The sequence below is a fragment of the Denticeps clupeoides genome, chromosome 18 (assembly GCF_900700375.1).
Source record: "Denticeps clupeoides chromosome 18, fDenClu1.1, whole genome shotgun sequence".
In the NCBI taxonomy this organism is placed as follows: domain Eukaryota; kingdom Metazoa; phylum Chordata; class Actinopteri; order Clupeiformes; family Denticipitidae; genus Denticeps; species Denticeps clupeoides.
In genome coordinates this window covers 15,813,689-15,828,875 of record NC_041724.1, presented here as the reverse complement: position 1 = coordinate 15,828,875, position 15,187 = coordinate 15,813,689, and the positions used below count along the sequence as shown (strand labels likewise).

The 15,187-nt window shown below is 47.8% G+C and overlaps 1 protein-coding gene across 1 annotated transcript; it reads right to left on the bottom strand.

Annotated features, from left to right (window-relative positions):
- Positions 1 to 10,942: 10,942 nt before the first annotated feature.
- On the bottom strand, positions 10,943 to 13,837 carry zic6 (zic family member 6). The gene is made up of 2 exons (XM_028960385.1): positions 13,186 to 13,837; positions 10,943 to 11,959 (listed from the first exon to the last, which is right to left on the bottom strand). The coding sequence occupies exons 1-2, from the start codon at positions 13,793 to 13,795 to the stop codon at positions 11,541 to 11,543; spliced, it is 1,029 nt and encodes a 342-aa protein (XP_028816218.1). The 5' UTR covers positions 13,796 to 13,837; the 3' UTR covers positions 10,943 to 11,540.
- Positions 13,838 to 15,187: the final 1,350 nt, after the last annotated feature.

Sequence of the window (15,187 nt, the reverse complement as noted above, 5' to 3'; positions counted from 1 at the left end):
GTTTAGTCATTCTGTTGATTTTTTCCTCTGTTCGCGGCACGATTGTATTAAAAAGCCCGGCCGGCCTCCAACTTTCCACCATCGTTTGTTAGATGCAACCACAGTGACAGTTCAGAAATACCGACATGATTCATTATGACGGACACTGTTATACAACCTATCGCAGGAAATCATGTGCTGCTGAAAGAAACAATGAAAAAAAAATAATATATATATATAAATTTTAAAGAAATGCCCAGGGAGTTCTTTTGAGCTTCACAGAAGACCTCATTTAACCCAGCGCTCTGTGGTGACTGTGCGGCTCGCAGAAAAAAACTGCGAATGTTTGGAGTCTGGCCGGCTTATTTAATTCATTTATTTCAGCGCCGTTGATCATGTTGCGATGCAGATGATGCAGCAGTCAACAGCGAGGCGGTTTGATCCTCCCCTGACGGCCTGGAGCAGTTTCTCTGTTTGTAATATTAACCAGGATAGTGTCTTGTGTCAGAGCGCTTCGCTTTCATCCACCATCGTGACGCCGCCGATTCCCTGCTGACCTGCGGGAACCTGCAGAGGACGAGCCAGGGCTGAGGCCACCCTATCGCCAGTTTCCCAAGAAATACCACCAACGGCGGCCCAACACAGGTGCCACAAAAAATGTAAATTATTAAAAAGGATGCACAGATATTGCATCTACGCGCTACCGCCTTGTCAACAAACAGCTCAATGCAAACGCTCGAAAAAAAAGCATACAGAAAATGAATAATGGATAATTCTATTTTTAAGAGCAGTCCCCCGACAACGGCTCGGCTTGCCATGTGAGCACTTCCATTGTCCTGGAATATTACAGCTGCATAAACTGTATTATTCCCATAGGTGTGGTAATGGAGAACTGCATAGTCCATCAAGAACATGCAATGAAAATGTTTAAATGAACACGTTAAATGGTCCTATTTACAGAAACGTAGTAAAATTGGTAAATTACCCACGCCGTCATTCCTAACTTGTTACAGACATTGCGATGTGGCTCGCGCTTTAAAAAGAAACCATACACAACTCCAAACGAATTTCATCCTGCACGCAACTTGCTCTTTGGCTAAATAGAAATGATCTGAATTCGCAGCGGGACCTTTTCTATGCGACCCGTGGGTTTATTGCAGCATTTAAGCCCCTCGCCAACAAATCTCTATGGACCCCGTCCATCATGGTCAACACTCCACCGACTCCAGAGACTCCGGATCTGCAACGGTCCGACCGTCATCCGTCGCCTTTGTGCCTATTGTGTTTGCTGGCAGTATCGCAACCGTTTCCCTGCGACACGAGCACCGGGGTTCTCGTATAATCCACCGCTGTGTTCTAGACGTGACGGCAGATATTTGGAACTTGAGCAGAGGAATTCGAGAGATCAAAAGACAGTGACACACACAGAGAGAGAGAAATAAATACAATTACATTTAAAACTCATCACAGAAGAATATCAAAGCGGAGTAAAAGCACACTGTTTTCCTCCCTTTCCCCCCCATTATCGACACGAGAGTTGACTTGAGAAAAGGAAGACATTCTTGACTCAAGTGCAACTAATTGCTTCTTTCATCTGTCCAATTAAAGGCTGAATTTTAATCTGAGTAGTTTATTTCTTGTTTTGATAACTCATCACGTGGCCTTGCCTTTTAATCAGCCCTCCGAACGAGGAAAAAAGCCAACATGAACCCCGCATTTTAATTCTGCAGTGAGGGATTTATGCTTTTCGCGTTACTGATTTCGGGATCGTCCTCATCAGGATTAAGTGACCACCAGGGGACCCCTTCGTGGACTAGGACGCTCCGTGTTTGCGCTCTTGGGCCTCGTGACATGTGGGGTTTCGTACCAGCTGAGGTGGGATTTTACAGTCAGCACGCTCGGCTCCTGCAACCCGGCCCCCAAGTTCCCATCGACGATGATGAAATAACCCAGTTCCATGAGGTAATCGCCACGCCCCGGACGGGCCCTGGTGAAATGCTAATGCCTTCCTTAACACCGACGGCTGTAGCCGGTGCCGTATATCTCTGCTAGAACCCCCCCCACAGACACACACCCCCGTACTGTACTTTCCATCTAAATATTCCAAATATGGGTCAATGGGAACTGAGGTGGGCGGGGACGGGAGAACAAGAGCAGAACAGGAAAACAAAGAGTAAAATATGCAAAGCTGACTCTGGATCTAAAGAACCCGGGCGCTATTAAGGAAATTATTTGGGGAGAATAACTGCGCTGCACTTTAATTAAAAGAGAGAGGATTTGTTTTTTAAGGGATTGGAAGGAAATGTGTCCATGCTCGCCTTTGCGGCTCCCTAATTATTTGCAGCTCTTTGCCGGGGCTTGGTAAACAAAAGCACCCCTGACTTGAAACGGGTTCAAAGGCAAAAATATTAAAAACTCGCGCAGAAATTGAGATTTTTAATAGACGGCCATGTTGAAATCAGGGAGCTGCGCCTCAGAAGTCAGTGGTGAAAGGCACTGAAGGACCACCCTGATGTTGAGATTAGACAAAATTCCCAGAAATTCGAGATAGCGGGTGCGGAAGCTGCTGTGAAAAAAAAAAAAAAAAACTGTTGAAATGCTGTCAGAGAATTCATTTAGCATCTGTCTATGTGATCGCCCTCATGAATTACACATTCGCCAGTTTTATATACGTTAATAGGTTTTTTAAAAAATATTTCTAATTACTTATTCTCCTTGTAGTTTTTTTTTTTAAATGCCTTTAATCACCAGCACTTAAAAACCCAACACTCCAGCCTTGGAAAATCATCTGGACTGACCCTCATGCATAAAGAAGTGACACAGATATATGTTTACAGCCTTGTCTTAAAAAGTTACAATACACGAGCCACAGGAGACCATTTGGAAGTTTTAAGATGCTTTCTTAACAGTAAAGAGTGCAGGAGTTAGTGAAGGAATTGCTCACTCTTTTAACCTCGGCCTGCTGGAATTGTTAATTGCGCAACGGTGCCGCATCTAATGAGGCCTCTGTGACTTATATGGTGCTGTGGTCTCCAATCTCATTGCTTCAAATGAACAGGCAAATGAAGAAATAAATGCGGCGGCCATATACCACACCGCATACTATGCTGACATAGCTCAGCATTTTGTGTGTCCTTTGTGCAATGCTGCAATCCCGCACTCACAGGGTGACCCAAAAGCTCTCAAGGCAAAAGGGGAATTTTTATGCACTTCAATGTATGAATTTTAATTAGGGAATATATAATATTGCTTTGTGCGACCATGGGGCGCATTTAACGCTTCATCCTGTTATGCTATAAATTGACCGTGGGCTTAGTCTCAGTATTGCATGACTCCTGTTTTTTTAGCAATGAGGGGTCTCTGGAAAATGATCATGAAAACACAACCAGTGTGTTGGAATGCCTGGCATTAATGGGAAAAAATGGCCTTAACCCCACCCACTGGAAAGCTGCAGATGTGATATTGTGTGGTCTTCTGTCACTTTGTGATTCTAGCACATGATGAAGCATTTTTTATTTCAAGAAGAGTAAAGAATACACACAGCTACATAATGCAGTAACACTTGTGATGCATGGTCATGCAGACTGAGTTTATGGAATGAAGACATGCTTTGGCGCATGCAGAAAGACTCTTATTTGGAATGAGACTGTGCTTTGGCATATTTATATCCTCATTTGGAATGAATATGCAGAACATAGGTGAAATAAAGACATTTATTTCGGAAATGAAGTTACACCTCCCACATTGGTATTTACTACAGTTATAATGGAAACCAGGGAAGCAGACCAGATCTGATGTAAATTCACTGGACATTTTATTTATTCTGTATGATTTTGAATATGCAGCTTGCTAGGCTAATTCAGGACCTGGCTGCAAAACGTAGGTCTTGTGAATGTAACAGAATATCTGTAATGCGTATTCAGAACCTAAAAATTACATAGAAGTGAAGTGATTGTCATTGGGAAACACTGCAGCACAGCACACGGTGCACACAACAAAATGTGTCCTCTGCATTTCACACACTGCTCATTGGGCGCCTGTCATGGCTGCCCACTGCTCAGTAAGGGTGACGGGTTAAAAGCACTGTGTGCTGTGCTATGTATCATGGATAGTTCATGCCTGTAGTGCTGTTTTGAGATTGCGTTGTGGAGTTGTGTGCAGGTGTTGAGTCCTTTCAGGGCATTATGGCAAAGCACTGGCTCCAAATAAAGCTTTCTGTAAAATATGAATGTAGCTAGTTGGCTACTGATCAAAGTTGATCGAAGCGGGCCTGTTTGAACATGCTAACTATTTTTAAACTCACAATGTCATGCTTTATGAATGTAAACATTTATGTAAATTCCCTCCCTCATGCATCGTCAAAGGCCATGTTCCACAACCCACTCTGGAATTTACTGTCGTCTAGCTTGCAGTAAGAGGGTAGGTTTAGCAAAGACATATTTCTTTACATTAGCATTTTATGAATTATCTTTAGCATTGCTTATTTGATGGCAATTCATAAAGGCAATTCATAACGCTTCCGAACCTTTATTGCTATGTGCACAAATGTATGATGACACAATGAAAGTTTTTACATTATGCAGACTATCAGTCCAGTGAATATGTGATGGTTGGAAGCCTATGGTTACATGTCAACTGCATTATAGAAAAAAAAAAACAATAACCTTTAGCAACAAACAATTTTGGGTGTTCAAAAACCATGTCTTCATTATAAATGGACATATTCCATCTTAATTACAGCTTCATTTTGGCAAATACAACAAGTTTGTCTCCTTCTGTATGTTCATTTCCAATTTGCACGAGCATGATAGCTGTAATTACGTCCTGCAAACATGTCCTCACTTTCCACACGGAATGAGAGTGATTAAAACTTAATCATTATATACTTTAATTAACTGCAGACACTGGACTCTGATCTGGCAACTAAAAGGTCTGGCAGCTGAAGTGATGTAATATCATACTTTAGCATTTTGTGCGAACCTTACTCCTTTAAAGTGCTTGAGCAGAACTCCTTCCAAATCCTCTCATATTTAACCATCAAGCAATATGCCCTAAGGTAAAGGGGTCATCACCACACCAAATCCGATTTGTCCCCAACATTAATGTCACGCCCTTAAAATGACATATCAGCACCGAGTGAGTTGGTGAGGCAGGCCGGCTCAAACTGGAATGGAAATGGCCAATGGGAGAATTTCTCCATTCTGGTTCACTCCTTTCCATCCCTTCATCCGTCACTGTTCGCCTTGCCCCCGGGGTGCTTGCGCAAGCCTGAGAGGTTAACAGCGAGAGATCAACTGCAGCGATGCTCACTTACCGCTTCCTCCACCGGTGCCCGGTGGGCACAAGACCCGGTGCGCATACGGTATGACATACGGCAGAGAGAAAGTCAAGTGTATATTCATTTAGGTGGGAAGTGTGGGCTCGAGAGCAGCGGCCTGGCGACGGGCAAACTTCAAATGGCGGGTTGTAATCAGAAACGCCGTCCCTCCGTCAGATGTGGAGTTCACAGGCGTGATTACACAGGGCGGCGCTGTGCATCCTGCAACAGATCAAATTAAAGCGCCGCGATTGCACGTCACTTTGAAACACCTTGCGCCATGATCAATGCGATCCCTTATTTAAGTGCAGCCTTCAAAAGTGCATTTACACACTCGCACACAATAATGTTTCAAATGCAATATCTTGCAAGAGGCCTCATATTGGTATTAATGCAACGTGATGGAACAGCAGAAAGACAACAGGCTCTTCGGGTCTAGCAGTGGCCCTGTTTGTCAAATCTTAAGAGAAGATGCTCTTCAGCGCCTTGATCAAAGGCTCTTTAACGCTCCTCTTGCAAGTGTTCACGGTGCAGTCTCTGCTATGTAAATCGTCGGAACAGGAGGTCTTCAAACATCTCACTTGGACAGAGGGAGCAGCAGTGGCGTAGCGGTGTTGAGAGGGAGACGTGTCCAGCCGCGGAGACGGTGCTGCGGCTCTGGGCTTCTGTTTGCTTGGCGTCGCTCATACCCACACATTGGCTGCCAATTGCCCTCACCCGGCCATGGAGGACGTGGAGGCGGTGGTCTTCAGATGATCTGAAATGAAAGGGATTGGACGGGAGATCAGAGAACTGGGTGATGGGTATGGTCACCTCCTTCTTCACAAGGACGGCTGCGGAGTCGCAAGCATCCGGGCAGGGGGAGGGGGCAAAAAGTTGCGCTCACCTTCAAATGCCACAAACCTGAGAGGGGCTCGGTATCTGGGGGATTGCTGCTGGGGTGGGGTTGCTTTTGGGTGAGGGAGACCCCTTCATCTTGCCTTTTCTTTTTTGCCCCCCCCCCCCCCCAGGAGGTCCGCGGTGCAACCTGTTGTTGCATCCTTTTATGAGGTAAGTCTGTGTCAAAAACACAACGGCAGCCCATAAGCTGATTGGCTGCGACAAGACCTTTAATGTCTCCCGTCCACAGATCCCTCGCACCCTCCCGCCTGCCCAGAGACTCCTTCATAAGAAAATATGTTGGCAATTCTCTTATGTAAGGCATGGATAATGAATGAAAAATGTGAGGGGGGACAGAAAGAACGAGTGAAATACAGAGTGAGAAGGACTACGGCTTTTTAAGAAATGTCCAGGGGGGTAAATATCAAACCTAAAAATGCATCAAAAGGCAAAAATGCATCAGACACCAAGCTGGGCGGAGCCTCCTTTTCTCCTCCCATACAGGGCCGCATCAAACGCTGGCACCCTGTGCCAAAGAGCAGTGACTAAAGCATAAAAAAGATCTCTGTGGGGCGGGGTGAGCTAGAAAGGGTGTGGACAAGGGGGTGTGAGGGGCTAGAGGTTGCATTTGACAGGCGAGCTTGGAGACCAAGATGGCGAATAGAGGGATTTCTGAAAGAGAGAGAGAGAGAGAGAGGGGGAAGAAGATGAAGAAGAAGAGGGGCTGGCACAACTACTGCACAAGCAACGCTCTGAGGTTGAAGATGAAACACGGATCCAAAGGACCAGGCCGACCACGTCACCAGATCTGGGCTCAGGGCGTCGGCGAATGAGATGCTACCCCACCGACGAGGCGGAAAAAAAAAAAGTAAAAATGGAGAGAGACGTCAAGGATTCACCGATGAATGTGGCATTTTTCTTACATAAGTTCCCTCATCGGCGTGATGTGCAGGTCCTCCTTCCTTTTTCAAACACAGTGATTATCAAGTTATCAAATAAGCGTAGTCTCTTTGTTTCTGACATCCCGGGCCCAAAGGACACAAATTAGCTCACAGCGGTTCTTCAGAGCGGGAGAAAAAACTACGCGAAGCCGCTTTTTTTTAAGCCGCATTTTTATTCTGTTCATTTTTTTGTTGTTGGAGACGCGACTGTTTCATTTCTTTGATAGCCTCATTACGAGCCCACCTCTGAAAATCTATTCACCCGCGCCATCCACCATCATTCTAATTACACGCTGCGGACGTCGGGAGAGCATGTGCACGAAAGCCCCCGACGCATCCCATAAACACGCACACACACACACACACACACAGCAGTGGTTTCCAGTTATCCTGGAGCGCCGAGACGCAAGGGCCCGAGGTTCCGGAGAGAAAGCAGTGTCAGTAAGTGGGGTGTGGGTTAGTGGGACACGCCTGGACACCCACCTGCCCCGTGAACGGCACAGCAGTACCCAGCACAGGCTTCAGATTAAGGGGCCGGCCTGAGGGAGTCCAGGCAAGGGAGGATCGGCAAAGATGGAGCTCGAGAAGCCAGAGGAGATGAGAGAATGGGATTTGGAGGTGGGGGGTTGAAGGGGGGGAGGTGTTTTGTGGGAATGGGAGTGGATGAAAGGAACCCCTGAGTCAGGGAGCCATTGCTCAGATGGGTTGACCAGGGCAAGATGGGGAGAGGCAGGAATCCAATTAAAATTGCACCCCATTGACAGCAATAGCACCGGCACCGGCCCGGTCGCCGCCACCAGCCCCCCGTATGCATGGCTGACTCACCCACATGCTGGCCGCCATTTTGTTTCGGAATTCATTCGGAGGCGGGAAGGGAAAGAACGGGGAAGTCATGTAGCGTCGGTACAAAGGAGATTTCCGGAGCGCCTCGCCCGTAGATGCTTATTGTGCTTGAGAACTCCGCCGCTCGAGACAGACGCACACAATCCCTCCAACGTTACGCCGGGCGTAGTTCTGTCTGGATCTGCAGAAAAGCAGGTTCTCCGCTTGTTGCTAGGCAGAGCTTCGCGTAAAGAGCGCGAGAGATGCGGGCGCCTCGTTCAGGGTGGAGGAAAGGTTGCACCGTTCCGTGTCAGTGACGACACGGCAAACGAAACGGGCCGAGGGCGTGGTTGGCCAGCTATTTATAGAAGGCTCGCTGCCACTGTAAGGAATATGGAATACGGTTCCCGCATGGCTCTCGCCGCCTTTGCCGTGTTGCTATTTAGGTGCAAGATAAGCTTCATGGGGGGGGGGTTCAAAATCCGCCCTGATTCTCAAGTGCGGCACGTGGAACATCAGATCACTCGCTTACAGCGAACAGAAGCATTTACCTTGGGAAATGATTAAATCTCTCGCGTCGGAGAACTCTCCCGGCAAAGCCACAGCAGAGCGGCGAGCGACTGGACACAATGAAGGTGTTCGGAAAGCCCGACGTCGTACGGGGAAGAGGGTGTAAAAGCCACTGTCGTGTACACGCCAACTCTGGTTCCTGATCTACAACGTCTAGCTCTACGTCCTAAGGAAAACAAAGCGTTGTTCAGGAGGCTTCCCCGGCGTTCCGGCGTCCCGAGATGGAACTCTAGCTGTAAAAAGTGGCGTCATGTGTCAGCTTTGCAGAATAAACTGAGATACATCCACACCCCCCAAACTTCCTTGACGTGTATGAAGAGAGGGAAATGAAATATATATTTTTTTATTATATTTAGAGCAAAAGCAAAAGCTCTGACCCCATTTCTGGGAGAAAATATGACATATTAAGTTCGCTCTGGGCTCTTGAGCCGATGATCGGATACAGTTCTGCCAGATTTGATATTGTTTATTATTCCGCCGTCCCTATCGCTCCCATCATCTGCATGTGCAAATGATGCCGGTTTATACAGAACATCCAGAACGACCCACATCAATACATTCACAACACTGCATGATTATATCCTATCTAATGTTACAGTAACATGCATTTAAGTGAGAAAAGATGTCCAGAAACACATTATCGGCCAGAAAGCCTAATTATATACACTCCCGCAGCATGTTACGACTCCGAAGCCAACCCATCCAAACTGGCCGAGCTTGCAAAAGGAGGATCTGAGGCGTAGATTTCCAAACAGATGGCCTCAGCCTTTTAAGTACATCCCATTTATTTCTCTCAAATGACACAAGGCCGGTCCAGTCCAACTTAGCTGAAATCAGAGGCATCATGAAATCAAGCAGCAAATACCCGGCTCTCTCCGTGGCACAGAGGATGCAGATGGCTGTACAGTGTATATTTTCTGTATATGTGTTCAGCTTGAAAGTTTATTATTTTGTCATGAATGGAGGACTTGCAGTGTTCACCATGTTAGCTGACGTTACAGCAAGCCTTTAATGATTCGGAGAGCATCAGTTCATCTGGTGGCAACAACCAGCCATGGGCTAGAAATATAAGTTAGAATATAAGACGTGACAGCGTACGTAAAAAAAAAAACTCACAAACGAAATGTTTTACAGTGTAGCGCAGTTCCATGGTTTCTATTTTTTTACATTTTCTTTATCGCAATTCTTCACTCCGAAACACACTTGACGTATAATGTATTTTTTACAGTGAAATTGATGGCTCAGTTTTTACACAAAGTCTTTTGTAACGTGACACATACACAGCATACTGAGCAATTTACAACCACGGATGAATTATTGCGGGAGAATATTATTCAATAGTATTCAATAATGATGGGATGACAGGTAACATGGCTTCAGCCCTTGAACCCTGGCCGGGTTTGGAAGAGCCGAATGTGGTCTAATCGGAGCGCAGGCCTTCAAAAAACCAGGTCGTCCACACGTAACACGTCTTGAATTGGCTTCCCTTCGAGAGCCCAACGAGTAAAGTGTAGCCCGCCTCGCTCAGGACTCCTCACAAATAAGCGACCTAAATTCCGCGGCCACGGATTCTTCAGCGGTTCCGTAATGATTTCAGCCGGAGGGGCTCCGTTCTCAGCGCTGGGAATTCTGTGCATGAAAACCGTGAATGGCTTGTGTTTTTGTGACTTCCAGTGATGCGTCCTGGTGAATTCGCACTAAATAAAGAGATTTCTATCTGTTTGTATGGTGCACGGCCTAACCAGACCAAACCAGGTCCATTTTCCCCACTGCCGATAATTCACGCGATTGACTTGCAGAACTCACGTTAGCACCAAGGACGTTGTGAGAACCGCGAGGCCAGAAATGAACGTGAGGCTGCATTTTTCCCCGTCCACACCGGCATGCTGCCAAATAATCATCAGAAAATGTGGTGTATTTCCTGAAGGCCACCGACGTCCGTCCGGAATTTACAGCAAGAGTCTCCGTTTCGCCGTGGAATTTTAGCCGGGGGAGGAACGGCCGGCTCTTCCTTTTAACCTTGGCCCGGAAAATGAGGGCAGGACGGTGTTTACACTGGCGGGATTTCGTGAAAGGTCAGGCGCGCCTCACAAATGGTTCAAAGGCACCGTCATTCACCGGGAGGGAGAGGCTCCTCGCAGCCCGGCTGACCTCCGGGCCGCGGCTGAGCCGAGGAGAGCCAACAGCTTCGGGGCTCCGCTGGCACGCCGGCGCTCGCTCTAATTCACTCCGGGTGACAGAGGTGACAGCTTGGGTGACAGAACAGGCCGCGACCCGCCGTCACCTTTTAAACGAGGCTCGTCTAATGACCAAAAATATCCCCGTGTGACGTTTTCGAATCACGTCATCAATAAATGGGAAAAAAACAAAGACGGATCGCGAGACCTGTCGCCATGGCGCCGCGCCGGCCTTCATCACACATGGGGCCGATCAATGAGAATAGAGACACTTTAATGAAATATCGGATGCATAATTAATGTAATATATACAGTCAAGCAGGCTTTTCGGAGGTGGAGGAAATATTTGCCGCTATATAGAATTATATATAATTAAAAACCATCATTCGTCAGGCTGAACTGCGCTGAAAAGCGGAGGGGGAGGCGTGGCTTCTGCAGGCCTCTTTTATGATTATTTCCTTATAAAATGTGGCTTAAAGTGATCCATAACGAAGGAATTTCCCCGTGACCTTGCACCTCATTGTACAGGATGGAGGTGTAAAGACAGAAATAATTCCCTTCACCACAATATTACATCAGACCAGTGAAACTGTTCTTTTAAAAAAAAAAAGTCTCATAAGACAATACACACCAAAGGGTTCCACCCCCTTTTTCTCACATTACATTCAACTGGAAGTCCACTTATTGTCACTATATACCATGTCCACCCGAAGGAAGTGACATCTCCGATGTGTTCAGGGTCCTCACGGCGGCCTTCACGGAGATGAAGATAAAAATTACTTTACATTCACTTTACTTTTTGGACAGAACACGTTTTTTGCTGTTTTTGGAGGACAGAAGGTGCCACGGGTGACACTAGCGGGGACACAACTCGAGCTCCGATGGCGCGTCCTGGCTGCAGTGTTTGAGCGGGACCGAGTCCACGCCGCCGTGGCACGTGTACCACCCGTTCGCGACGCTCGCGTGGAAGCTCCGCTGGCCCTGCGGGAAGCCGTGGCCGCCGTGGCCGCCGTGGACGCACTCGGGTCGGTAGGCGGCCCGCGGCACCAGCAGCGGCTCCAGGAAGCCCTGCGGCCGCTTGTCCACGCAGGCCCCGCCGTGGAGCTTCATGTGCTTGCGCAGCGAGCTGGGGTGCGTGTAGCACTTGTCGCACCCACGGACCCTGCACGTGTACGGCTTGTCGCTGGAGTGCACGTGCGAGTGCTTCTTCCGGTCGCTGCTGTTGGCGAACCTGCGACTGCAGCCCTCGAAGTCGCATTTAAACGGCTTCTCACCTAAAGGCGCAGAAAAGGGGGAGAAAGTGTCGCAAAACTATTAAATCACTTTTAATCCCTATAAATACATTTTAAAAAGTCGATTCTGAAGGTGACGTGGTGTCAGAGGTCAGTGACGGTCACGGCGAGGCGCCCGTGGACCCGCGTGGAAAATGGAGAAACGACGGGTTTCTACGTGTTCCACAGTGTCTGGCTTCGGACGGAAAGTCGTGGTCCACCTCGCTCGTTTTTTCCCTCATTCTCGTGGGGGTTTTTTTCTGCACCTGAACGGCGTGGGCAGGCCGACGCTTTGGTGGAAGACGAATTAAAAGTGACGCAGTTACGAGTGGCGTTGTGCGGGCTTGGAGGGGAATTTGTTTTGGTGGCACATTTGTGGGAATTCGGAACATTTCCAAAGTATCTGAAATCATTTGTAGGAAAGCTGTGAGCATCTTAAATTGTATATAGATATATAACATAATATAAAATTGTATATATATATATATATTTTTTTTTAAATATTATGTTAGCCTCCCCGAAAGAAAAGCGACGTGGCTGTTGGACTCCCAACATAATAAAAATATTGTTTTTTTTTATTAGTAGTAGTATGAAGGTTAAAACCACGCGTGTTCACGTGTATTAAATGTGCTGTTTGTGTTACGTGTCAGATATTTCGCCTACAGTCATGTTTTACTACATTCTTTTTCTTTCTTTCGTTTTTTTTTTTTTTACTTTTCGTCTCCAGATCGCTCCTCCCCGCCGCGCGCGCTCCGCGTCAAAAGGAGAGAGAGAGAGAGAGAGAGAGAGAGAAGCTACGTCACAGCTCTCCGGTGTCCCGGCGCGCGAGCGCCTTTTAATTATTTATTTATGTCTCTGCATGAATGAGCGCGAGAGGCGCCCGAGCGACCGTCCCCGACACACACACACACACACACACGCACACACACGCACGATCATCCCCACCTGCGCGCGCGTAGCGGGGACACACTCACCGGGGGGCGGGGTTAAGATATCAAATTATTTCGAAGGTTTATTCAGTAAATGTTGCATTTTCATATTTCTAAACGCACGTGGGCAACTTTAAAATGATTTAATTACATGATTTATTTTTCATTATTTAATTAGGATGAATAATCGAAGTAATGAATGTTTCACGGACATTAAAACCCGATCTTTCACGCGACATATGAACGTGGAAAAAAATAATATTCTCGATGTTGAAAAAGAAAAAATTCTTGTCCACCAACCTGTATGCGTTCTCTTGTGGATCTTCAGGTTCTCCGACCTCGCGAAAACTTTCTCGCATCCGTGGAACGGGCACGGGAAGGGCTTTTCCCCCGTGTGCACCCTGACGTGGTTCACCAGCTTGTACTTGGCTTTGAAGGGCTTTCCGTCGCGTGGACAGTCCTCCCACTGGCACACGTACTCGGAGTGCTCTGGTCCTCCGACGTGCTCCACCGTGACGTGGGCGACAAGTTCGTACATGGTCCCGAAGGTTCTGGCGCAGGGCTGCGTGGCGGCCCCCTCCTGGCCGTCGCGCCACTTGCACAGCAGCTCGTGCTTGGCGGCGTGGCGCGTGGGGCACCTGAACGGGGCGTCGGCGGCAACGCTGAGCGGCTTGTACAGCCCCAGGAACGGGTGCGTGGCGGAGAGCGTCGCTTCGGACGATCCGTGGGCCTGCTCGTGGTAGATGTAGCTCGGGAGGTCACGGTACCTCCCTGTCGCTCCCGGCGGCATAACGGGGTATCCGGGGTCTGGAAGGTGGGGGACCGCGTGGTCGGGACAGCGTTTTAAGGAAGGTGGCAGCCCCACGCTGGGTGGAAGTGGGCCGCCGCAAAACGTCGGCAGGCTCGTCATGGTGGCTTTTTTGGTGGTGTTGTTATTGTGAGTCGGTCTGCCCACGACCTTTAAGCCCAAGAATCACCTGGAGAGACGCAGCACCCCCACCCCACCCCACCCCACCCCACGCACCCAGCTCCCCCATCATCTGCACGTCAACTTCAGAGGCGAGTTGGTGGAAGTTGGTGCGAGTCCCATACCGTTCACTTTGCCCTCTCGGTTCGTCGCAACGACCATGGTAATAAGACTAAAACTAAAAAAAAAAAAACGAAAAGGAAAAGAAAAGAAAAAAACACGCGTGGAACCAGGCCACGGTGCGATATAAAAGCGCAGCGGGCAGAGCTGCTTTTTTGGGGGGGAGGGGGGTTAAAGGAACGGCGCTCTGGGATTGGCTGCGGTGCGCGATGACTGACGGCGACGGGGGTTCGCGCGCAGCGCGCGACTCCGGGTCCAAATATCGCGGCCGCGCGCGTCTTCCCGCTGGATTCCACGTTCGAAGCTGCTGAGGCGGGTGGTTATGAAATATACACGAAAAATATTTTATATACGTGTGTAGGGATTTATAGCCGCACTCCCACCTCGTGCCGTGACGCGGGCCTTCACGTTTCCGACGTTTTCTGGTGGAGAAGGGCACGTCGTTCAACGTCAGGATAACGGAAATAAAAAATGAAATAAAATTAACTTCCACCCCACTGCCGGCCTCGGGTCCCCTCACCCTGGGGTTCTAGACCCGCGCGGGTCCAGGGGGGGGGGGGGGTTCTGTGGGTCGCGCTATGATGTGGGACTAAAACAAATAATAATTTCCTTTTTCATTCAACGTCACGTAAATGATAAGGTCCCTGGTTTATTTTTTCAACCAATTAATTCAATTGTATATTAAATTAATATATATACACACGATTAGACCACTTATTTGATATAGCTGTGTGTAAAGTTGCTTGTATATATTTAACAATGAACATTAAATTCAAGATTTATTTCAACTTTAAACACATTTAACTCGTTCCTGCGTGAGTCTAATCTTCGAAATCGAAATGTCACCCGTGCGCTCTGCTGTTCTGGGTTCGGATCGGATTTGGTTCCTTTTTATGAGTCTGAGGACGTGCGCGTGCACGTGAGGAGTGAAGAACGTTCTGGATCGATTTTCTGATCAATAAGCTCTATTGGTGTTTATGAAAAGCGCCTGCTGGGATACGAGTAGGCCCGTGCAACACCTGTAGGAGTGAAGTCAGACCAATTAATGGGGGGGGGGGGGGGGGATTAATGATAATTAATAATAATTATTAAAATACGGGAAAATGGTGCCAGACATGGGTATTAAATGAAATGTCTTTTTTATTGTTGTTTTACAAGATTTTATACGAGTTAATAGAAAAAGACGCCCGACGCCAGACACCAGGCCATCGTCAC